Source organism: Tursiops truncatus, chromosome 20, assembly GCF_011762595.2.
Source record: "Tursiops truncatus isolate mTurTru1 chromosome 20, mTurTru1.mat.Y, whole genome shotgun sequence".
NCBI lineage: Eukaryota > Metazoa > Chordata > Mammalia > Artiodactyla > Delphinidae > Tursiops > Tursiops truncatus.
Genome location: NC_047053.1, coordinates 41,155,664 through 41,180,638, shown reverse-complemented (window position 1 = coordinate 41,180,638; position 24,975 = coordinate 41,155,664). Strand labels below are relative to the sequence as shown.

The 24,975-nt window shown below is 58.4% G+C and overlaps 2 protein-coding genes across 4 annotated transcripts in view; one reads left to right on the top strand and one right to left on the bottom strand.

Annotated features, from left to right (window-relative positions):
* The first annotated feature begins 66 nt into the window (after positions 1 to 66).
* PLCD3 (phospholipase C delta 3) lies at positions 67 to 24,634 on the top strand. Of its 3 annotated transcripts, XM_033847353.2 has the most exons (16): positions 710 to 847; positions 4,689 to 4,873; positions 10,730 to 10,891; positions 10,990 to 11,218; positions 11,554 to 11,683; positions 12,614 to 12,842; positions 13,310 to 13,511; positions 13,683 to 13,827; positions 14,657 to 14,809; positions 15,977 to 16,120; positions 16,263 to 16,413; positions 17,256 to 17,372; positions 18,005 to 18,171; positions 18,344 to 18,479; positions 18,570 to 18,719; positions 18,862 to 24,634. In XM_033847353.2, exons 2-16 carry the CDS (start codon positions 4,846 to 4,848, stop codon positions 18,948 to 18,950), a joined length of 2,232 nt encoding a protein of 743 aa, XP_033703244.1. In that variant the 5' UTR covers positions 710 to 847; positions 4,689 to 4,845; the 3' UTR covers positions 18,951 to 24,634. The 3 variants fall into 3 exon arrangements, with proteins under 3 accessions (XP_033703243.1, XP_033703242.1, XP_033703244.1); XM_033847352.2 differs by lacking the exon at positions 4,689 to 4,873 and having other exon boundaries at positions 67 to 847; positions 15,980 to 16,120; XM_033847351.2 differs by lacking the exon at positions 4,689 to 4,873 and having other exon boundaries at positions 71 to 847.
* NMT1 (N-myristoyltransferase 1) overlaps positions 24,584 to 24,975 on the bottom strand; it is a 30,719-nt gene continuing 30,327 nt past the window's right edge. The window contains exon 12 of the mRNA XM_019939491.3: positions 24,584 to 24,962. Coding sequence (XP_019795050.1) covers positions 24,942 to 24,962 — 21 coding nt within the window. The 3' untranslated portion in view covers positions 24,584 to 24,941. The remainder of the gene's footprint in view (positions 24,963 to 24,975) is intronic.

The window sequence follows — 24,975 nt, the reverse complement described above, 5'->3', positions numbered from 1 at the left end:
GAGGAGAGGGTTAATCCTATGACGTCATGGCCAGAGCCTTCCTCCCTCCCCACCTCCAGTCAGTTCCCACTCCCCCCCACCCCCCACTCCTCCGGTTCGGGCTGCCCTGCCGCCCGGCTAAGCTCCCGGGGCTTTCCGGGCCCGCGGACCCTAGGCCCAGGACGATCCGGCTCGCGGACCCTATCCCCTGTCTGGCTTCCTTCTGAGCCCTCAGGCGGGACGGGGAGGAGGAGGGTGGAGAGGGGTCCTGAGTCCACACTGAGTCAGGGTCCGGGGAAAGGAGAGGGTGTCTGTGCCAGAGGGCGGCCGTCGCTCCCTCCGATGCCTCCCCCCAGCACCATGGGGGCTCAGGACTCCGTTAGGGCCGGGATCCCAGGAACGCTCGGAGAATGGGGAGGCGGACTCAGGAGCAGGGGCCTAACGCGGAGACTCGGGGTCGCGGGTCAGGCCCCCTCCCCACACTTCCTCTAGGGCACGGTTCCCCGCCTGGGTCACCGCCCCCTTCGCCGCCCCCTCGCACCTCCCCACGCCATCCTTGGCCCCGCCCTCTCCCTCCGGGTCCCTCCTTCCCTAACCCTCGTCCCTCCCTCTTTCCCTCCTCCCGACACCTCCTCCTCCCGACTCCCTCACGGCGCCGGTAAGTTTCTTCGCTCGACACCGCGCACAGACCCTGGGCCCGGCCCCGGCCCCGCGACCATGCTGTGCGGCCGCTGGAGGAGCCGCCATCGGCGGCGCGAGGAGCCCCCGGTGCCGGCCCAGGTCGCAGCGCCCGTCGCGCTCCCGTCCCCGCCCGCACCCCAGGACGGCGGCAACAAGAGGCCCGGGCTGCGGGCGCTGAAGAAGATGGGTCAGTGAGCGGCTGGGGCGGCTCGGGGTGGGTGCGGACGGGCCCCGGGGGCGCAGCCTGGGAGGGTTGGGGTGTTCCGGCGAGCCGTTGGTGGGCTTCCCAATGGGGCTGTGGGGAGTCCGGCGAGGGATGGAAGACCAGCACCGTTCCAGCGGGGGAGGGGAGGTCGCACCTGGGGTCACCCGAGGTCCTGGGGTCCGAGCGAGGCTCCCAGGATGGCTTTTGTTTTCCACCAGGAGGCGCCCTACCTTCGGGTCAGAAAGCCAGAGTTGCCTTCTCAGATTTGAGGGAAGTCAGTGGGGGAAAGGAAAGTAACTATGGTTTATCAAGCATCTCCCAGACACTGGCCAGCACTGGGTGGTTACAGATGTGGTGCCCTTCAATCTTCTTCACCTTCCTGAGAGGCAGGTGGTATAATCCCCATTTCACAGATGAGGAAACTGACTCAGAGAAAGTCAGGAATTTGTCTATGACCACACAGCTAATAGAGGGCAAAAGTTGGTATGTACCCCACACTGCCCCTGGCCCCGTCTCAGAACCAGGGCAAAGTGGGACTGACTGGGGGGTTGAGGGCTTGAACGAGGGGGTTTATGTGTGAGAGTTTTACATTTTATACAATGTAAAATACTGTAAAAGTGAAGTGGTGTAGTAGAACTGTGGTCGGTAGAATAGTTAATGAAGTGGGGCTGAGGGAACAGAGGGCAGGGCTGCCCGAAGACCTGTGTGAATCTTGGAGCAAAAATCAGAGGTCCCGATAGCCGGTCTTACCTTCTCTTTACCACTGTCCTCCACCCCTTGTTCTTTTTTTTAAGATTTTTAAATTTTAAAATTTATTTTATTTATTTATTTTTGGCTGCATTGGGTCTTCGTTGCTGTGCACAGGCTTCCTCTAGCTGCGGCGAGGGGAGCTTCTCCTTGTTGAGGTGCACGGGCTTCTCATTGCAGTGGCTCCTCTTGTTGCAGAGCATGGGCTTTAGGCGCAGAGGCTTCAGTAGTTGTGGCTCGTGGGCTCTAGAGCGCAGGCTCAGTAGTTGTAGTGCACGGATCCACGGCATGTGGGATTTTCCCAGACCAGGGCTCGAACCCGTGTCCCCAGCATCAGCAGGCGGATGCTCAACCACCGCGCCACCAAGGGAAGCCCCACCCCCCTATTCTTACTTCTGCCTCCTCTCATTCATTTGACCTGAATTTATTGAGTGCTGTGTTCTGAGCGCCGTGCCTGGCACTCTCCTTATGGAGACAGAAGACGAGGTCTCTGCCCTACCTTTCATCAATCACACATGCATTCCACAAACATTTATTGAGTGCCTATATTATGCTCTGCCCTGGGGATTCAGCAACGAACAAGGCAGACACAGTCCTGGCCCTCAGAGAGCTGAAGTGCCAGCAAGGATGTCAGACAATGAAGCAAAGAAATAAGGCTGTGAAGGAAGGACCAAGATGCTGGCGAGCCCTGGCTGCACCCTGGAGCTGGAGGGAGACTAGAGTGAGGCAGAAGGGGAGAGGCAGGTGGAGGCTGGGTCCTCAAGGCCCCTGCTTATAAGGTTATGGACTTTCTCTGGAGGGTGACGGGAGCCCGGGAAAGGTCTCAGGCCGGAGGAGAGAGGCAGGAATTGTGTAGAGTAGGGGTGGGTTGGACAAAGGCAGGGGTGAAACAAGGAGACCCACAGGAGGGAGGTTGAGGAGTCAGCTGGGCAAGCTGTGTGTGTGCGGGGGGGACGGGGAGCTCAGAAGTGGGCCGGTACAGCCGAGATGGATTCCAGAACTACAGGGAGATGCACCGGGCTGGACTTGGCAGTTGGTGGGATCTGGAAGGTGTCTCTAATGGGTGGCAGCGTCATCATCCTGTGGTCTAAGGGGCAGTGGTGGTTTGGGGAGAGGTCGATGGCCATGGGGAGTTGAGGTGCTGCTGAGATAGTCAAGGGCTGGTGTTGGGCCAGAGAAGCAGCCCCAGGAGTCAGCTGCCTGCGGGGGTTATGGGTACCCTGGGAGGGCTGAGGTGATGCTCCCGCACACCTGCCTGCCTCCTCATTCCATACATTTTTGCTAAGCCCCGTCCGCATGCCAGAGCGCAGTGTCAGGGCTGGGGCTACAGAGATGGAGGACACAGCACCTTGCCCTGGGGGAATGAACAGTCTAGTGCCAGGAGCCACTTGTAGACAAATAATTACAGCTGAGCCCAAGACTCATTCCCCTTTGGCTGAGTAATGTTGAACGGGAGCTCCGGGCACCCCGTGACAGTGACACTCTTGGGAACTATGTGGGTGTCAGAATGCCATCTGCGCCACCCTCCCTCCCCGCTGACTGCGGCACCGTCCTGTTGAGTGACTGCCTTCAGAGAGAGGAATGTCAAGTCTGTGGGGAATGTCCCTTCCCCAGGCCTCACTGAGTCCAGGTGGAGGTGGAGGTGAAACCCAGCTGTCCTGGGGCCCAACTGCCCTGGCCATAAAGGCCCAGTCCTAGGTCTACCAGCCAGGTAGCTTCCACGATGACCCCTGCAGCTGCTGCCTCTCCTGAAATGACCCTGAGGGCTGTGTCCTGTCACCGCCTTTGCCACACCCCTTAGTCTAACAGAGGACAGATTTTCTTTCCGATCAGGTCAAGAGACTAGAGCAGGGAGTGGCTCAGAGTCAAAGGTGAAGAGGGGCCCAAGGAAAAGAAAGGGGGGCCATACTGGGGGAAACCGAGATGAGGGGGGACGGACAGCAGCCCCCGCATTGAGTGGGAGTCATTTGTGGAGCCTAGGGTCCACTCTGCTCCCATCTCCCGCCCCCAGGTTGGGCTGCTGGCCTGGCCTGCGCCAGGGAAGCCAGGGAACAGTTGAAGAGCTAGAAGAGGAGCCCAGTGAGCACCAGGGCAGGGCTGAACTCGCAGTAGCCCAGATCCTACTTAATCCTCGGCCACCCCAGGGGAAGGTGCTGTCACTGTCCTCACAGATAAGAAACTTGAGGTGGAGGGGGTGAAGTCACCGGCCCAAGGCCATGCGGTTAAGAGGCAGCGTCTGTCTGCCATCAAAGCCATCGTTTTCAATGAGGGCTCTTTTTAATAAGAAACAGCGTTTCTTTTCTTTTTTTTCTTTTTAATTAATTAATTAATTTATTTATTTTTGGCTGTGTTGGGTCTTCATTTCTGTGCGAGGGCTTTCTCCAGTTGCGGCGAGGGGGGGGCCACTCTTCATCGCGGTGCGCGGGCCTCTCACTATCGAGGCCTCTCTTGTTGGGAGCACAGGCTCCAGACGCGCAGGCTCAGTAGTTGTGGCTCACGGGCCTAGTTGCTCCGCGGCATGTGGGATCTTCCCAGACCAGGGCTCAAACCCATGTCCCCTGCATTGGCAGGCAGATTCTTAACCACTGCGCCACCAGGGAAGCCCTCAATGAGAGCTCATTATTGCTGGAATTAATGAATACTAATTACCACCTTTATAACACTGTGCGAGCGCTTTTCTTGTATTAGCTCGTTTAATGTCACAACCTTATGAGGTAGGTGGGACCATTAGCCTCATTTTACAAGTGAGGAAACTGAGGTTCAGAGAGGTTCAGTAACTTGCCCCGTATTCCAAGCTGGGAAGTAGCTAAGAGAGGATTTGAACCCAGGAAGTCTGGCCCAGTGTCCAAGCTCCTAACACAATGAATGAATGAGTGATTTAAGCCTGGTGGGGAGGGGCCTGCTACACCCCTCTCCCATAGTGGTTCTGCCAGCTGCCAGGGGTGTCCTCATAGGGCTGCCAAAATATATATATCAGTATGTCCCAAATTATGTAAATATTTGATACTAAAATATTATTATTTTTTGTTCATCTGAAATTCACATTTAACTGGGCATCCTGAATTTTGTCTGGCAGCCCTATCTCCCCAGAGCCTGGAACTGTCCCTGTGCCCCGATGCTCCACCCTGCCGCTAATCCTCCTGTGAGCAGAGCACTAAGTGGGCAGAATCTGTTGCCTTCCCTCCCCCGTCGGCACACACCGCCAAGTGCCGCAGGGAAAGCGGGCTCTCCCGATGGCCTGCCCAGGGCATCTCCTGCAGGGTGAGTGGGGCTGCCAGGGGCGAGGTTGGCAGGTGGGGCGGTCTTCAGAGCAGCCCCCGGTCTGGGGAGGTGCCTGGCCTGGGTGGTGGGAGGGGTGGGCAGCCCTCCTGGTCGCGCCGGCGTGTGCCAGGCAGGGCTGGGGGGCTGGCTCTGCCCTGCATCCTGGCCCCCCTCACCTCTCCTCCTTCCTCAGCTCTGAGGAGCCCCGCTCCACGATCTCAGCCCCCAAACAGGCTTCACGCCTGGTCTGGCCCTGCGGAGAAGAGTGTTGCCACCTTTATCGCACTACGTCCACCCAGAGCAGGGGAAGCACCGCCTGCCTTTCTTGACTTTGTTGATGCTTCAAGGAATGTTATGGATTCTGGCACTGAGCTCCGCTAGGCTCTAGCCTTGGGTGTGGCAGCCAGTCAGGGCGAGGGGGACGCGTTTGGTACCCGAGGTGCTGAGGCTACCTGCTGGCTTGAGGATTCCGGTGGGAAGGAGTTTGAGACCCCTTGCCGTTGCCTGTCCCCTCCCAGAGCCTCATGGCCTCAGTCACCGGGAAAAGCTGCTCTTCCTCCCCTCCCCCCGTTGGCATGAAGCTGTCGGCTGTCGCTGTTCCCTGCATGTCTCACATTCCTACTGGAGTCCCGTGGGCCCTTCCTGAGTGTGCACTGGCGCACACACACACACACACACACACCTTAGTTTCCATGCCAAGCTGACCACCTCCCACCCACCAACCCCATACACACACACACACACACACACACCCCTTAGTTTCCATGCCAAGCTGACCACCTCCCACCCACCAACCCCATACACACACACACACCTGATGTGCACACACCACCCTACACACACCTTCACTCCTTACACACCCTGCTCTGCATACACGCCCCGTGACCACACAGCACTCCCACCCCTGCCACCAGCCCACTCTGGCCTCTGCCCACCCCCTACATGGCCCCTGCATCCACCCCTGCCTTGGGCCACCCACACTGTTTTTAGCATACACAGCGAGTCCTCTCTAATCATCAGTGGCCCACCTGTGAGAAAGGTGGGATTGAAGGGCCAGGGATAAACTTGGCCTCCCCACAGCCCCTTGCAGCTCTGCCAGTGAGGCAGATTCCTGCCCGCAGCCTTGGCCCCAGACCACACACAGCCCAACCCGCCCAGGCTGCAGGTGGTTACTGGGAAACTGTGGGGCTGCCCGTTCCTCACCACCTCCTGGCCCCTCTCTGGGGGCTGAGATAAGCGGCTCAGGGAAGGTGTCTGGGCCCTAGCTGATGACACTGGGCGGGAGAGGGGCCCAGCTGCAAGCCATGGGACTGAGGAGCAGGGATGGAGCAGAATACCCGGGTCCTTGCCCACCCCCCTACCCCCGGCACTGCCTTGGTTTCCTTCTTTGTTATCATTTACTGTGCGCCTCCTGTGGGCAGGCCCCAGACAGAGAGCCCTGTGTGCTCCTTCAGTCACACAGAGCCCTTTGGGTGAGGCCCCCCAACTCTGAACGCACCCCAGCTGCCCTGTGACCCTGGACAAGTTCGTTAGCTGCTCTGTGCCTCTTCAACAGCTTTATTGAGAATTAATTCACATCCCATACCATTCGACCATGTAAAGTGTACAGCAGTTTCTGGCATATTACATTATCATTATTCTTATTCTTTGGCTGTGCTGTGTGGCATGCAGGATCTTAGTTCCTCCACCAGGGATCGAACCTGTGCCCCCTGCATTGAAAGCACGGAGTCTTAACCACTGCACCGCCAGCAAAGCCCCTTAATTTTTAAAAATTGTGGTAAAATATATCTAACATAAAGTTGGCCACGTGCACCATTCCGAAGTGGGTAATTCAGCGGCCTTAATTACATTCACAATATTGTGCTATTTCTAAAACTTTTCCATCACCCTAAACAGAAACTCTGTAACCATTAGGACATAAGTCACCATTCTTCCCTTTCCCCAGCCCCCGGTAACCTCTAATTTACTTTCTGTCTCTGAGTTTTTTTAAATTGAGGTATAAGTGATATAAAATCTGTTTCTGTGAATTTGACTGTTCTAGTATCTCATGTAAATGGAATCGTACATCCTTTGTCCTTCTGGGTCTGGCTTATTTCCCTTAAAATAATGTTTTCATCTTTTTTTTTTTTTTTTTTTTTTTTTTTTTTTTGCGGTACGCGGGCCTCTCACTGTTGTGGCCTCTCCCGTTGCAGAGCACAGGCTCTGGACACGCAGGCTCAGCGGCCATGGCTCACGGGCCCAGCCGCTCCGCGGCATGTGGGATCCTCCCGGACCGGGGCACGAACCCGCGTCCCCTGCATCGGCAGGCGGACTCGCAACCACTGCGCCACCAGGGAAGCCCGCATAATGTTTTCACGGTTCATCCGTGTTGTAACAGAGATCAGATTTCACTCCTCTTTATGGCTGAATAATAACCCACTGTATGCATAGACCACATTTTGCTTATTCATTCATTTGTTGATGGACGCTTGGGTTGTTTCCACCTTTTGGTACTGTTTGTCCTCATTTTTACTACTGTTATTTCGTGATTGTTCCCCCACCTGCTCGGTTGAGGTGGCCATGGTGCTGGCCCAGCCCAGCTCCAGGTTCAAGGCAGAGATGGATAGATAGAGAATCCACGGAAACCACGGGAGGCAGGCAGCTTGCACTCCTGCTCCAAGCAGGTAGGAATGAGGTCGAGGAAACATCTGTGGGTTTGGATCTGGTGGGACCGATAAATGTTTACTGGGTGGCTAGGCAGAGGGCCAGGCCCCTCTCAGTATCACTGCCCAGGGCCTGGGCCTGCTTCCTGACCTCACGCCCTTACCTCCCTTGGTCCTGCCCCTCCCATCTGACAGCTCAGCCCCCTCACTACCCTAGGGTTCAGAAGCTCAAGCAGTGGAGAAATAGAGGCACCCACCCAGGGACTCGGCACCTGGCCCAGCCGGGCACTTCACCCTCGTTCTGTGTGGCTTTTCCTCTGGCAGTGTGGTTGGAGGACAGTGTGGTCCAAGGGGCAGTGTGATCCGGGGGGCCTGTGCTGGTTGGGTGGGCAGAATGGAATGTCACCCCTTCCCCCAGCAGGCTCCTGGGGAGCTGGGGGTGAGAGCCAGGAGTAGGGGCCTCCTCAGCGTGGGAACCTGTCCCGGTGGGGTGCTGGTCGGGAGCTCAGGCTGCCTTTCTCCATGTCCTGTTTGCAGCAGGCTCTGGACAAAAGAGGCCTTCAGTGACTCACCTCCATTTCCAGCCTTAGTCATGCACCAGCCCCCCTCCTCCACCTCCCCCCCCCAACCTCTGGCCTTGGCATCACAGGGCTGGCCCAGTCAGGGGAGGTGGGTGCAGCTGCAGGGCCTGGCTGTCATGGGGATGAGGAGTCCCCTTTCCCATAGCTGAGGGGGTGGTGGAGGGGTGGGCTCAGCCCTGATGGCGCTGCAGGTGCCCCTGAATGCCCTGCCCCCCACTCTGTTGTTCCTCAGGATGAGAGAATGTAGAGGTTGCCTGGATGTGGGGAACCTGTGGGGATAGGGGCCTGAGGGTCTGGTGAGTCTCTTGGCCTGGCCCATGCCAAGTTCCAGCTCTTTACCTGGAAGAAGGAGGGTTCCACCTCCCCTTCCTGGCTAGGTGGCACTGAGTGGGCATTGACCCTTCCAGAAGGCCACAGTCTAAACCCTGAGAGACCCCTTGGAGCCATTAGGGTCACAAATTGGCCCCAAGGGGGACCATAGCCTCTTAAGGATGGCAGGTTTCTCCTCCTGCCCCTGAGTCCATGATTCTCCATTATAGTCACTCTCAAAGTCATAACGTAGCTTTTTTTTTGTTTCATAAGGTAGCTTTTTAAACATACAGATGTCCAACCCCCAACCTGTACCTGCTGGATGAGAATCTCTGGGTCATGGGTTTTGCAACCTCCACCAGGTGATTCTGATGCACAGCCGGAGTTGAGAAACCCTGACCCACAAGGCTGCTGCCCTGACATCTGGACAGATGGCTCAGGGCTGGGGCTAGAATACACTTAGTCCCCAGCTGTCTGTCCATCTGCCTCCCCTTTCAGAAAACACTGGCTGCAAGCCTGGCTCTGGGACAAGCACTGAGGTGTGGATATCCCAGCGCTTGGGCTTATTAAGGTCCACTGAAATTACAGTTTAGGTGGGGTGATTTAATTAAAGTAAAAAGTGTTGCTGGTGGTCAGGGAAGGAGAACTCCTATTTGAGGACAAATCAGGAAAGACTTCCTGGAGGAGGTGGTCCTTGAAGGACCCCAGTCTGAGGAAGAGATGGGAGAATGATCCTACAAAGGCTCCTAGAGAGAGTGAGAGGAAGCCCCAGGAATTTAGACTTGATTCCTCAGGTCAGGGTTTGCAGCTGGGCAAGCAGAGTCCTTGGGGCCACAAAGCCTAAAGCCAAACCCAGTATTGGGAGCTTGTTAAAATAAAGGGAGGAAGAGAGGCCCACTGTCTTGTTTCTTTTGGCCCAAACAGTGGTGTTTTGGGGTTTTTTGTTTCAATTTTGATTTAATTGCCAACATTGAAAAATCTGGAGGCGTCACATATAAATCCAGATTCGGTTCTCTGGGAACTCTGGGCCTTCATCCACTCCTGGCTGCCTCCGTCCTTCCGAAGGGTGTGGACCCTACAGTTTGTCTGGTTTCCACACGTTCTGTTGTCCCCTGGCTCATAAACCTTTGGTTCTGACCCCTGCTGAGGAAGATCTGAGCAGGGTGTGGCCCCACCAGGATGGGCAGCATCTTGACTGAATTTTGGATTTTGTAGCAGCTACTATTGTGGTCTCCATTTTATGAATGGCGAACATGAGGCTTAGAGCTGTCACAGGGTAGTGCCACCAAGGCCGTGTAACTGGGGAGTGACAGAGCTGGTATTTGACTCCTCGGACCCTGCTCTTTCCTAGGTCCTCAAGCCCAGGGTGGTTGCAGGGAGTTGGGGGAGGGAGGAGGATAGAAGGAGCAGAGGGGTCAGTGTAGTGGCCAAGGGCGAAGGTGCTGGAGCCTGACCTCCAGGGTCTGAAGCCTGCTTCTGCCACTCCCCAGCCATGGAATTCTGGCAAGTTGCTGAAGCATCTCTGCACTTGTTTTCTCGTGTGTTAACACGTGAGTGGGGTCTGGCATGTAGTAGGTACTTTGTAAGCATTTTGTCTTATTAAGAAGGATGGACGCTGTGACCGGAGAGCACATGTGGGCTCAGGGGTTACATGGGGTTGTGACAGTGACTGGGCAAGGGGGATACCAAGTGTCACAGGAGATCATGCTTTCAGCTGGGCCCCACCAGGGCATCTGGAGATCAGCCCCAGGCTGGCCAAGGCAGGACTGGGCCTGGCATGCTTGGTCTGAGACCCTGGAGCCAGAGTGACCTCTGCTGTCCTCCCTTGTCTTCGGGAAAGCAGAGGTGAGGAGCTTGGGTTGCAGCAGGAAAGATTTAGGTTAGATAGTGAGACTACCCTCTTGATGGTCAGGTTTTCGTGTCAAGGGAAAAGGCTGTTGATGGCAGATCCCAGGCTTGAAGGCTGGAGGCCGTGATGGAGGGGAGTGGCAGAAAGAGTGACCTTTAGCGAGGCCTGAGTCCCAGGCGCCGCCTTGGGCTCTGCTCTGAGGGCCTCCGGACGAGGCTGCTTGACACGGGGGAGGGCAGGCCTGTTACTGGCACCCCTCCCAGGGTGGCCTGGGTGGGACACACCAAGCACAGGCCTTGGGGCCAAAGAGCCTACAGCCAAAGCCGGTATTGGGGCCTGTTACAGGGAGAGGAAGAGCCGCCTGGGAGAGTTTACGGAGGCTTGGGGAGGAGGCCGCACCTCCCTGCTGGGAGGAGGGTGGAGGGAACCTGCAAGCAGGGCCGGCCAGGATGCCCATCACCTCCCACCCCCGCAGGCCTGACGGAGGACGAGGACGTGCGCGCCATGCTGCGGGGCTCCCGGCTCTGCAAGATCCGCTCGCGGACATGGCAAAAGGAGCGGCTGTACCGGCTGCAGGAGGACGGCCTGAGCGTGTGGTTCCAGCGGCGCATCCCGCGCGCGCCTTCGCAGCACATCTGTGAGCTGGGGCCCGGGCGGGCGCGGGCAGGCTGGGGACAGTGGAGGCCCGGCCCCGCCGCCCTGACCCGGCCGCGCGCGTCCCGTCCCTCTCCGCAGTCTTCGTGCAGCACATCGAGGCCGTCCGCGAGGGCCACCAGTCCGAGGGCCTGCGGCGCTTCGGGGGCGCCTTCGAGCCGGCGCGCTGCCTAACCATCGCCTTCAAGGGGCGTCGCAAGAACTTGGACCTGGCGGCGCCCACGGCCGAGGAGGCGCAGCGCTGGGTGCGCGGTCTGGCCAAGCTGCGCGCGCGCCTCGATGCCATGAGCCAGCGCGAGCGCCTCGACCAATATCCTCCCGGGGAAGGCAGCGGACCGCGCGGGGAGGGGGGCCGGCCGTGTGCCGGGAGGACCCTCAGGCCCAGGGGAGGCGTGGCTCCGCCCTTAGGGACCCGCGGTTAGAGATAGAGCCCCTTGTCTTAAGAACCGAGGGTGGTGACGGGGAGCCCGTTCCCGTGGAGGACGTGCGGCTGGGGCAATCAGGGGGTCCACAGGCTGAGGGGAAACCACAGCCCCCAAACCTGGGAGCCCCCAGGGCGGGGTTGGGGGTATGCCATACCTGTCAGTTACCTGTCAGCAGGGGGCTGGGCCCAGCCTGTCTCTAGTATTTCTTGAGCACCCACACCTGGATCCACTTCTATCTGCATCGAGCGGACTCCAACCAGGACAGTAAGATGAGCTTCAAGGAGATCAAGAACCTGCTCCGCATGGTCAACGTGGACATGAACGACATGTACGCCTACGGCCTCTTCAAGGTGGGCATCTGCCACCATTCTGGCCTCTGCCCTCTGCCTTCCCCCAGCCATCTGGGTCACCAGTTCCCTCCCCCTTCCCACCTGCCCTCTGCCTTCCCCAGCCATCTGAGCCACCAGTTCCCTCCCCCTTCCCACCCGCCAGCTTTTGTGGAGAGTGGCCTCTCTCTGCAGAAAGGCCACATCTGGGCCTAGGTACACTTTCAACCCAGTGAAGCCACTGGGCCAGGATGGGAGTGCTGGCCCAGAGCTCCTTTCCTCACCCTCAGGCAGAGCCCAGGTAGGGAGGACCTCAGGCTCATGGGTACACACAGGAGCGCACCCCCTCCACTGTGGCATGTGTGGCACCTCCACACGTGACCATGTACACCCCCCATGTGGGAGCACAGACAGGGGCCCACGGAGGTGGGCTGTGCATCCGTGGCCCAGTTGGATCACGTGGAGATACCTGTGTGGATGTTGACTGTGACCCCAAAAGACAGAAGGGGCCACGGCACCAGTGCACCTGGGCCGATAGCGCCACGTGAATTCTGTTATGTGTTGCTCACTGCCCCTGGGTGTGAACGTGTGAGGCTGAGAACGGTAGCGTATACACACGGGAGCGGGGATTCTGGCACCGGGTCTCAGCCCTGCCCGGGGCTCAGCCCTGCCCAGGGCTCACAGTTTTTCCTCCCACATCTTGATTCTTGGAGTAGGTCGTGGGGCAGAGGAACAGGCAATGAACCCCAGAGTCCTTTCTTAGAATCCCAGCCTGTGATTTAGCAGCTGTGTGAGTCTGAGTGAGATCCGGAGCCTGGCTAGCTTTCAGTTTCTCCACCTGTGAAACTGCGGACAGTGCCTCCTTCCCAGACGTGGTGGATGACGGGTGTGTCAGCGCAGGCCAGCTCTCCCAGGGTGTCCTCCTCCTCTGAATCTCTCCCTCCTGCTCTCCAGGAGTGTGACCGCTCCAACAATGAGTGGCTGGAGGGGCCTGAGATCGAGGAGTTTCTGCGACGGCTGCTGAAACGCCCCGAGCTGGAGGAGATCTTCCATCGGTACTCGGGCGAGGACCGGGTGTTGAGCGCCCCCGAGCTGCTGGAGTTCCTGGAGGACCAGGGTGAGGATGACGCCACACTGGCCCACGCCCAGCAGCTCATCCACACCTATGAGCTCAACGAGACAGGTGAGGGGTCTGACAGATGGGGCTGGGGCCAACACGGCCCAGGGCTCGGCATCTGACAGGTCCGGGTTCCCAGCTAAGTGGGCTCTGCTATTACAGGCTGTGGGCACCATCTTGGGCAGGTTACCTTGCCTCTCTGAGACTCAGCTGCCACATCTGTAAAATGGCATAGTAATGTACCGTCCTCACAGGGTTGGGTTGAAATTAAATGGCATAACTTGGGAGTCCCCTGGTGGCCTACTGGTTAGGATTCCAGCCTTTCCCTGCCGTGGCCCGGGTTCAATCCCTGGTCGGGAAACAGATCCCGCAAGCTGCGAGGTGTGGCCAAAAAAAAAAAAAAAAAGGCGTAACTTACGTGGAGTCCAGTCAGTAGACAGGTGCTCACTATTACTAAGTTGAGTGAGCTTTGAGGCATTTTAGGGCCAGACAAAGGGGTCCCCCGTGATGCTCTCTTCTGCCCATTCCTTCAGCCAAGCAGCACGAGCTGATGACTCTGGATGGCTTCATGATGTACCTGTTGTCGCCTGAGGGGGCTGCCCTGAACCCGGCCCACACGTGTGTGTTCCAGGACATGAACCAGTCCCTGGCCCACTACTTCATCTCCTCCTCCCATAATACCTACCTGACCGACTCTCAGATCGGTGGGCCCAGCAGCACCGAGGCCTATGTTAGGTACCATAGTGGGGGGGATGGTGGGAGTGAACATGTCTGGGAGCCAGTTTGGGGATGGACATGGGGCTCAGCTCCCGCCATGGGCTTCCTGGGGCCTACCTGGGGGCCTGTCCATCGCCCTGCTCTGTGCCACCCATACGACACCTTGCCCATCCATCCATCTGTCCGCAGAGCCTTTGCCCAGGGATGCCGCTGTGTGGAGCTTGACTGCTGGGAGGGGCCAGGAGGGGAGCCGGTCATCTACCATGGCCACACCCTCACCTCCAAGATCCTCTTCCGAGACGTGATCCAGGCAGTGCGTGACCATGCCTTCACGGTGAGCCCTGGGACTCCCACGCCCAGCCCCAGAGCCTTCCCCATGACATCAGCTGGTCTCAGTCCTTCCAGAAGAAACCCCTGGGACTTCCCTGGTGGTCCAGTGGTTAAGACTCTGTGCTTCCACTGCAGGGGGCACGGGTTCGATCCCTGGTCAGGGAACTAAGATCCTGCATGCCGCGTGTGGTGCGGCCAAAAAAACCCCAAAACAAAAAACCCCCCGAAACAAAAGAAACCCCTGCCCAGGGACTCACTTTCACCAAGTGCTGCTGGGACAACTGCCCAATGGGGTAGAATAAAGCTGGGTGAGAGGCTCCCTTCTCCCACCCTTATATTTAGTAAATGTATTAAAATCGTAAAATTTCCAGAAGAAAACCTTGTGGGTAGGGAAGGACCTTTTAATCGTGACTCGCAAAGAGAAAATCGTGAGAGGCTCAGTGTTGCACCTACATAAAATTGCAACTTCTGTCGAGCTATACAAACCTTACCGTCAGCAAATGATGGGCTGGGACCAAAAGTGTGCAACCTAAACGACATGGTCAGTGTCATTAACAGATAAAGAACATTCATAAAAAAAAAACATTCCTGCAGCCACCCTCAGCTCCCCAGACACTCTACCCCTTCCCCGAGGCCCCAGATCTGACCTCTGCCCCTCCACGTGCACACTGACCCCAGTGTGTCCCACATCCACGCACTCAGTCTCCCCCAGAGTGGGTTCTGCAGAGCCCTGCCTTTGCCTGCCTGGCCTGAAAGGGGTTGGGGGCCGGGCATAGCAGGGGTCCTGGTGGGGGAGGGGTGAGTGACTGAGCTGCTGACCCTCCCTCCCACAGCTGTCTCCGTACCCCGTCATCCTGTCCCTCGAGAACCACTGTGGGCTGGAGCAGCAGGCTGCCATGGCCCGTCACCTCCACACCATCCTGGGGGACATGCTGGTGACGCAGCTGCTGGACTCCCAGAACCCTGAAGAGCTGCCGTCCCCAGAGGTGATGCTCCCGGACCCCCAGCCTGGGTGGGGGGAGGGTCTGGCTCCGAGGTCCACATCCACCTCCCTTGTTCAGGGCCCCTCCCCTCTCTGTCTTAACCTTCCTCCGCTTCTCCGTTCATCTGACATCTGCCACCCTGTGGTCTAGTCACTTGTCTGCCTTCCATTTTGACTAGACACACCCCACCCTGTCACCTGGCATCGAAGGCCCTCTACGACCTGGCCCTGACCTCCCCGCTCTGCCTCCTGCCCACGGAGTCCCTGCAGGCTTGGCCATTCCCATCTCAAAGGCCTTGGTTGACACTGTCTCTTCCATCTGAAGCTCCCTTCCTAGCCATCTGTGCTCGCCAAGCGCCACCTGCTTAGAGCTCTAGCTCAGCGTAAAGGGCCTCTTCCTGTGGCCTTAACAACTTCCTCAGCTCTCTGGCCAGAAGTGGTCCTTCCTCCTTTCCTCCCAACCCCCAGAGCATTTCATCTGCCCCTTCAGGACACTCATCCTTTTGGGGCTCTTTGAGAAAACTCTCCTCCTCCTCCCAATCCCAAATTATGCAAGGAATGTAGGTTCACCTTTGTGTGTGATTTTTTTGTCGGTATGAAAATAACATACATATGGTAAAAGAAAAGATGGAGCCGCAGAAAAGCATACACAATGGAACACGGATTTTCCTCCACTCAGGCTCCCCCCGTCCTATTTCTGGAGAAGTGAGCATCTTCAACAGTGTCTTGTGTATCCTTCCAGAACTTTCCCACGCATATATATAGCTATGTACACAGCTATCTTCTCTTTCAAATGGTGCACGAAGATCACGTGAACACGTATTCTACATGCGCTTCTTTCACGAGTTTTTTTTTTTTTTTTTTTTTTTTTTTTTTTTTAACATGAGATCTTTTTTGAAGAGAGCACCGTCTCTCTCAACCCTGAGCCGCCTCATTCATTTTACTGGCTGCTGTGTAGGATGCTGATGCTTAGAGGGACCCCATTAGCCAGTCCCCTGTGGATGGGGCTGTTTCCCTCATAGGTTTCTTCCTATTAGAAACATCACTCATCTGTGTCTCCTTCGCTGCTCGCCACCCTGGGCCAGCCCCTCACACAGTGGTGGCTGAGTGACAGACTGACCGGCCGACACAGGGGCAAAAGGGCTTAATTTTTCCGTGTTGGTCTCTACAGCAGCTGAAAGGCCGGGTCCTGGTGAAGGGGAAGAGGCTGCCAGCTGCTCGGAATGAGGACGGTCGAATTCTGTCAGACCGGGAGGAGGACAACGAAGACGAGGACGAAGAAGAGGAGGCGGGGGCCCCAGAGCAGAGGCGGCGGGTGAGTGGGCCTGGCTGGGCCAGCCCGGGCTGGGCAGGGGCTTGAGGCCACTGTGGAGCTTGGGGGCAGGTGGCAGAGGGAAGGAAGGTGGGAGGACCAGGGGTCTGGAGTGGGCAGACCCCCGCTGAGGCTCGTCTCCCAGGCCAAGCAGATCTCCCCGGAGCTGTCGGCCCTGGCCGTGTACTGCTGTGCCAGCCGCCTGCGGACCCTGCGCCCTGCCCCAGCCCCGCCCCAGCCCTGCCAGGTCAGCTCCCTCAGCGAGCGCAAGGCCAAGAAGCTCATCCGAGAGGCAGGTAGGAGCCGGGACGTCGGGCCTCTGGGGGACCTGCAGGCTGCTGGTGGGTGGTAGATGCTGAAGTTGATCTGGAAAGGAGTGCGAAAGGGCTTCGGGGGCAGTGAAAAGAGGGGCTCAGGGAATGAGTGCCCAGCACACGCCCGGCACCCGGCCAGGCGTACATAGAGGGAAAAGGGCACAGGAAGGGGAGGCTGCTGGCTGCCTTCACCAGCTCACAGCCTAGTGGTGGGGCCAGACACAGATGGATAATTACGGTGCCGGGTGATCAGTCGGGCAGGACAGGCACGATGGAGCCTGGGGAAGCCCAGCAGGAGGGGGTGAGACCAGAGAAGGGTTCCCGAGCAAGTGGTGGCTGAGAAGACACCTGACTGAAGGATGAGGCGGAAGCAGCCAGGTGAAGAGGGGGAGGGGACTTCAGACAGGAGGAGCAGGTTGGCCCAAGGCCTGGAGGCTTGAGGTACAGGAAGGGTTCCTGGAACCAGAGGCGTGGCTGGAGGAGTGCTTGTGGGATGAGCCATGAAAGACAGGGGATGCCAGCCTGGGGCCAAGTGCTCCACCCACCAAGTTGGGAACGTGGGGACTTGGGGTGGGAGGCAGTGTCAGGCGGCGGGAGCGGGGGGGGGGGGTCCCTGCCCCTCTCTGGACTTCAGCAGCCTCCTTGTGAGGACCCCCGTCCCCTCATCAGAGAGAACAAGGAGCCGGGGCGGGGGAGCTGGGGATGGGAGTTCAGCCTCTGTTCCCAGCTTGTCTCTGGAGGTGGGGGAGGGGAGGGGACAGGCCCTGGCACCCGGTGAGCCACAGCCCAGGGGCTGTCACAGTCCTGCCCCAACTCTCCCTCAGGGAACAGCTTCATCAGGCACAATGCCTGCCAACTGACCCGTGTCTACCCACTGGGGCTGCGGATGAACTCCGCCAACTACAACCCCCAGGAGATGTGGAACTCGGGCTGTCAGCTGGGTGAGTGGGAGCGCCGGGGAGAGGGGGTGGGCAGGGGGCCACGGCAGCCCCAGCGGTGATGAGGCCGCACAGCTTTCCAGAAGGTGGAGAAATGAGTCCTATAGATGCCAGTGATTAAAAGACTGATCAACAAGGAAGGTGGGGAAACACAGAGCAGGCTCGTTTGTGTAAACGAGCTAGTGCACAATCTCAAAACTTTTCATGCAGGTGGAAATTCAAAACCTCCGCTCCCATGTGCCCCATACACACACGCACACAGTCCAGCAGTCCCCACTAAGCAACGCTGACGAGCGCGTGTTCTGGAGGGAGGCCGAGCAGAGCCGAAGGAGAGGAGCCTGGTCCCCTTGGGGGCAGGGAGGGAAACATGGGGCTTCCTTGGATCCTGCCTCTGGCCCGGCCCCAGGCCCAGCCCCACCCTCCGGCTCCAGCTGTGGAGGCTGCCGTGAAACCCCCCAGCCATGGTAGGGGTGGGATATCACTACCCAGGCAGTGGGACCCTGGGCCCTCTCTAGAGAGAGCTGAGTCCTCGCCCCATGAGGTGTGTCCGGTGGGGAGGGCAGTGAGACTCCTGAAACTGAGCAGTGAAGAGAGGGCCACTGAGAGCCCCTGCCCTGCCCCCGCTGTGTCCACAGTGGCCCTGAACTTCCAGACGCCAGGTTATGAGATGGACCTCAATGCCGGGCGCTTCCTTATCAATGGGCAGTGCGGCTATGTCCTGAAACCTGCCTGTCTGCGGCAGCCTGACACAACCTTTGACCCTGAGTGTCCTGGACCCCCCAGAACGACTTTCACCATCCAGGTCAGCAGCCTGGACCACACCCTGCCTGGGGTCCCTGTCTGCGGGGTGCCAGCCTGAGGATAGCAGAGGCCTGGGGACAGCTCGTGGGAGGGTGGTCCGCCTCCAGGTCCTGAGCGGGAGGGCCGGTGTGAGCCCCTCGGGCTAGGCTGCAGCTCCCCTCGCTCCCGCGCAGGTGCTGACCGCGCAGCAGCTGCCCAAGCTGAATGCCGAGAAGCCAAACTCCATCGTGGACCCGCTGGTGCGCATTGAGATCCACGGGGTGCCCGCAGACTGTGCTTGCAAGGAGACCAACTACGTGCTCAACAACGGTGGGGGCCCTGCTGGGGCGAGCTGGGGGCAGATAGCGGGGAGCGGGGCAGGTGCAGGGCGGGCTCTTGACGGTCAGGCCTGCGCCCTAGGCTTCAACCCCCGCTGGGGGCAGACCCTGCAGTTCCAGCTGCGGGCTCCGGAGCTGGTGCTGGTCCGGTTCGTGGTAGAAGATTATGATGCCACGTCCCCCAATGACTTTGTGGGCCAGTTTACACTGCCTCTCAGCAGCCTGAAGCAAGGTTGGTGGGGTTGACAGGGGTGGAAAGAGAAGGGGCGCCGGGCCTCCAAGACCCTGTTCACCCGGGCTGCCCACTCCCTCCGAGAGCCTGGCCCCACAGGGCGGTGGGCAGAGAAGCTGACACCGGGCTACCCTCCCGGCAGGATACCGCCACATCCACCTGCTTTCCAAGGACGGGGCCTCACTGTCACCAGCCACCCTCTTTGTCCACATCTGCATCCAGCGCTCCTGACGGCACAGCTGAGCCACCCTGGGTTCTGCAGGTGCCAGTCTGCATCCCTCAGCGGAGGCCGTCTCCTCCTCTGGAGAGGAGGGGTGACGGAGGGCCAGCCCTCCAGCCTCCCACTTAGCCTGCCCACCAGGCTCTGTTCTCAACTGGGTGCTGAGGGCCGCCTCAGCCCCTCCTGAAGAACAGGCAGTTGATCTTTTCCCTGGGCTGTGAGATGCCCCCAGCTCCTCGGGTGCTCAGCCCACCTGGTCGTCGTGGCTTCTGAAGAGCCAGGCCCGTTGCTGCCAGGAGACTTGGGGAGCAGGACATGTAAGCCCTCAGCCACTCTCTGCCCCGTCCCAGCCTCCTTCCCACAAGGAGCCCAGCCACCCCCTTGCCCCCTCCCCAGGCGTTAGCCACCCCGTAAGGCCCTCCTTCCCCCTCCAGGCTTTCTGGGCTCCTCCCTCCAGCTCTGGAACCTGAGCGCCACTCCCTTGTTAAAGCAAGCAGGGAGAGGGAGGCTCAGCCCTGGGTAAACCTAGGAGGAGATTTTTAACTTGTCTTAGAAGAGCCCTGGAGAGGACAGCAGAACAAAATAAAGAAGCAAGTTTACTTTACCACTGCCACGCCCTGAGCACCTCTGAGGCCACACCCACAGGCCTATGAGGAGGGACGGGGCAGAGGGAGCGTCCCCTGGGCCTCTTGCTGCATCTGGGCTCCCTGTCTAAGACAGCCAGGGGTGCTGGAGGAGCTGCCGCAGCTCAAAATAGCCCTGACCCTTCCTCTTGGCTCAAAGCTGCTGCCAGCATCACAAGACTGTGAGGACAGCAGCTCACAAAGCCACCCCTACAGCACGTACACCAGGGGCCTTGGACGGGGAGCGGGGCAGGTAGGTGGGCTTCTGCCAGAGCAGGATTGTGATGGCCCTCAAGGGGGCGGGGACAGGCCTCTGAGGGACTCCAGACAGAGTCCCCCTTTCCAGGCTCAGCTGGGTTCGAGGCCCCTGTCTGCTCAGTAGACGAATCCCAGAGACCTGGAACTCTCCTTCCACCAGCCAACCAGCCTTCTAGACAAAGGCCTGGAAAGCAGCGGGCCGCCCCAGGCCCCCCTAGAGATGCTGGGAGAGGTGCCCAGACACCAGAAGGCAGAATCCAGAGGAGACCTATCAGAAAGGTGACTTTCTGGGATTAAATGTGGAGCCCTGGCATCTGGGGTTCCCTCAAGCAACAAGGGCTGAGCTTGACGGCAGTTCCCAGAGGGTGGGCTGGGGCAGGGCTGGGCTGGGCTGGGGCTGGAAGCTGCTCCCATAGAACCCAGGGCTGGGCTGTCTCCACCTTCCTGCCTGATGCAGAAGTGACAGCCTCACCCTGCTCTCGGTTTACACCAAGAGGGGCATTCGGTTCTGAGGAATTAGTGTGTCTGAAAGAAGACAATCAGACTCTGAAGGGGCCCAGATGCCCCCCTGTCCAGGAACCGTGAAGGAATGGGCTGGGCGGCCTTGGTACACAACACTCACGGCTGTCAGGAGAGGCAGGCAGCCAAACTGCAGCCCCACGGTTGGGGGCACGGTGAGGCCAGGTCCAGTGTTGGCATATGAAGGGCAACTGAGAGTTGTCCGGTGCCCGCAGGGCCTGGGCTGGGGCTCCTGTCAGGTAAACACGGGCGCCCCGGCTGAGCCCCCCGTCCTGCTTCTCGTCTCTGGCGTGGTGCAGCAGAGTAAGGGTTTACTGCTAGGAGAAGAGCCCGAAGGCTGGGAAGATGGCCTTCAAAGGGCGAGAGTCTTTAAGGCAAAAAAGCTGACAGGAACTGATTATGGGAGCTGGGGGCAAAGAAGAAACACAGCTCGTAATTCTGGAGACCCCTGGGTGGAGACCACCCACAGGGCTGTGTTCTCCCAGCCCAAACCTAAGACGGGCGCGAAGGCCCGCAGGCCCGCTGTCAGGAGCTGGAGTCAGCTGCTCTGGGGCTGGGGAGAGACGTAGGGTGGGGGTCTAGGAGGACTGGGAAAGGCCTCACGGATGATCCCAGGGGCAGATCCTGTGTCCTCTCAGGGTGCCGCTCAGGGCCCAGGTTCCCTGGGAAGGGGCTCGGAAGCACCAGCCATGGGGGGAATGGATGAAAAGGTCCAGAGGAAGAGAAGAGGGGGTGGGCGGGGGGACACACACGACACACAGGAAGTCTAGATGCGGTTTCTCAGGCCCTTCCTGGGAACCTTTCTGGTTCAGTGGGACCTGCCGGCCTGCAGCATTAAAAGCACCCCCGGTGTCTCAACAGAACCACCCGGCCCCTGGCCTGCAAGGGGAGGTGTGACATCTGGACAAGGGGGAGGGGTGGTGCCTGCGCCCTCCGTCAGAGGAGCCACGCTGACCCGGACCGAGGGTGCTGGCGCTGAGCCTGGTTGCTCCTCTTACACAGAGGAACCTGAGTCAGTACCGGCTCCTTGCTGGCGGGTGGGAGAGGTTAGGGGCAAAGAGCCAAGCTGGCCCTGAAAGGGCAGCCTTGTCAAAGGAAGGTGTTCAGAAGTTGCCCGGTGCTGTGGTCACGAGGGCCTTCCCTGCAGAGCGAGAGGGCTCCAGCCCAGGCCGGGGGCTGCATCGGTTCCACGGCCACCTGCTGACCAGAGGAATACAGGAGGGCGGGAGGGTTTTGTTCAGCTGCTTCCTTTATTAGAAACAAGTGAGATGTACCAAGCAGAACAACAATGCATTTGGCATTTCTCCCCCCACCCCGGAAATGGATGCCCCTCCCACAGCCCGGAGAAAAGCCAAGACAGAAAGGTGAAGCTTCCCACTTCCCTGTTCCCCGATGTGGCACCCTGCCGGCCGGCAGTCAATATTTTTGCACTGAATTGAGTGAAATTTCCCCCACGGCGTCCCTAGGGACGGTCTGTTTGCAGGCCTGCCGTCACCTTGCAGTAGTAAACCACAGCCCCAGCTCTCCTCTGGTTCTGGGGCAGGCGGGCCAGGCCTCAGGAAGGCTGCCCCTGGGTGAGGAGGCACCGGCCAGAAATACGCTCCTGCCCTACACCCCACCCCGGCCTGCCACCACCCTCTCCCTGGCTGTAGCTCTGTGAAGCTATCCAGGCCTTTGGGCCATCTTTGGACAAAGAATTCAAGACACCCACCCCGGGCTTCAGCAAGTATGTGACGGCAGTTAGAAGGGAGCTGCAGCAAGGCCTGAAATTTTCCATAAACCGAGGTGTTGAAGTGGCTTGGTGTGGGCCGGCCTTCAAACCAGATGTCCGCATCTTCGGAAGTGGGCACGCGTGGGGGAAACGAGCCCTATGTAGTTGACCTCAGTCCAGAGCTGAGGCCTCCTTTCTCCCCAGCTCTCTCCTTACAGAGTGAGGAGGCCGTGGGAATGTGCCACAGGGTCAGGGGTCAAATGCAGAGTCAATCCAAAGGCAGGAGTGAACATCTGGAACATGGAGTCCGAGAGCCCAGCGCTGGAGGCAGAGGTTAAGGGCCACACCCGGGAAGCCCACCAAGAGAAGCTGCCCAAGGCAGGTCCCCACGGATGAGTATGGAGGCCCCGGGCCTTTCCCTCGTTGGGTTCAAGCCAGCCACGGGTCCACCATCCTGCAAGGCCCCAAACCCCAAGCACTGGTTCTCTCTGAGCTCTCTGACCTGAAGTCCTGGAACGAGTCGCGTGAAGAACCCAGGGGCTGTTTGGGCAAAAAGGAGACTAACAGCAACCACCGAGCCAACTCCCGCAGACCTGGGCGGCGGCGGCGCTGAAGGCGGCAGGGTCCCTACCAGGAGACAACGGCAGAGTCCAAGGAGCAGTCGCAGGGTTTTGGAGGGAGACACTGGGGCCTCTCCAGGAAATCTGTTTCTTCCAGAACAGGCACGGGCCTCACAGTTTCCATTCCGTGACTTCAGTCACCAAGGCAAAGCTCACTCCCGGCGCTGTCGTGCACCTCAAATTTCAGAGGCAGCTCGGGCTGGGACCTGGCCCCGAGCTGACCGAGCCTGTGACAGGGAGCTTTTCCAGGTTCCAGGTCCTGCCCAAGGTAGGAGAGTTGGGCACTCTGTTCTTTGACATCCTTAGAAGCCTGCACAGGGCGGGCTGCTCTGGGCCTTGGGGTGTGTCCGATGGCTGTGGGGCGAGCCCTGCCTCTCCGACTCCCACCGTCCGTGGAATGCAGTGCACACCTTGCTAAGAACAGCAGCTTCTTTGGTCTGGGCATCTCGGAGTCAAGGAGTCAAAGGTCAGCCATGATCAGTGCCTGCAGTTTGCAGCACGGGGACGACAAGGAGAAGGGAGGCCCCTAGAGGCCTCTGATGAAAAGCCAATCAGTGGAGTTGCTGGCTCCAGCAGCCATCTGCGGGAAGCTGGCAGCACCCCTGCGTGTGCAGGGGCAGAACAGCCCCATCCCAGGCACACGATTCCCTCCAGCTCTGGGGACCCTGCAGAATCAGCCTCTGGCATAGCTCACCAAAACCCACAGCCTGCAACACGGCCCTACAGGCCTGCGAGCTAAGGCTTCCTCCCCTCTACAAGTAGCTGAGAGGTGAAAGCAGCCAGGTGGAAGCACCCCACCCCACACCATTTACCTCCTCCTAGAGCAAAACTTACATACAAGCCTGGACATGGGTTGCTGCCGACAGTTCACAGCCCGATCCTCCCCAAGCCACTGGGCTGAGCACAACTGAGGGATGCCTACACGACAGCCGTGCGACCAGAAGCTCCATTATTCCGGGGGCCACCAGCAGCATCAGCAACCATCACCACCACCACAAAAATCCACAAAACACCATCAGTGAAAATCAGACTCAGACAACGACAACAGGAAATCATTTCTGTCGCCAAGTCCAGATCAGCGTCTAGCCACCACTCCTTGCCGCTACTCGCAGGCTGTGTGTCTCGGAAAGGAGCATGAGAGATGGCTAATGGGTTGGAAGGCACAGGCCAAGGGCTGGTGGCTGGAGGTCTGGGTATCGTCGGCCCCACGCCATCCTTGCCCAACCACCCTGGGGGCATCAGGGTCCTCCTGGCTCTTTGCTCTAAGATGAGCTAAGCAGGATTTGCACTGATGTGGTCTCCACAACGATCCAGATGCTACAAGGAGGTCAAAGGTCCCCTTCAAACTGCCAGTCACCCCAGGCAGTGGAAAAACATCATCTCACAGGGGACTGATCCCCGTAACATACGGTTGGCAACAGCTGGCTAATGAGCCCTGATTTAAAACTCAGTTGGCAGGATGACTTCCTACAGGGAGCAGGCCAAGAGGATTGCAAGAGGGACTTGATTCATGAAACCCGCTTCCACAGCTCATCCCCGCTGCCCAGGTTCAGGATGCAGAAAAGGCGCGGCCCCTGCAGGAAAAGCTCCGAGTTGAGTCAGCCCCAGCCAGGACTCCCCCTGCCGTTCTAAGAGAGCCGAGCTCTCCCCAAAGCTTGCACAGCCCTTCCACCCCAGCCCGCCTTCTCGAAGCCAGTATTCCAGCTGATTCAGAGGGGAACTGGATAATATTCCCCACATCCTCTTTCTCCTGCTCCCCCAAGAAAAGTCAATGCCTGCTTTCAGAAGGAAACAATTCACTGCACCAACGTGTTTGTCTGGCACTGGCCTGAGATTCTAATTTTGAGGAATGATCTGGATTCAGTTTTTCATTAGAGACCAAACATCCTTGTACATTTGGAACATGAAAGATATTTAAAATATTTATATATATATATATAATATATATATACTTTTATTATTCACCCGTTAATTCCATAATATGCCAATCACGAGCTAGTTTTCAGCAGTTACATTCCCTTGACCATGGCTGCATAATGATGTGATTAATTGGAAAACAGGGAGACCAGAGACACGGCCAGAGGTGACATCACGCAGCCTACGCCATTGCAATACAATCATCAAGTTCAGTGGCGGTTTGTAAAACCAGTTCAGTTCTGGTCCCTTTGCCAGGGATTCTCACGTTTGTGAAAACTGGACCAACAAGTGGTGGGGCTCCATTTCCTGGTTTGAATTCTCAGTGGCTTTATCCAGAATCTCACTGGCAACTGGTTACTGTAACACCAGCCCAACCTAGGAGAGCCAA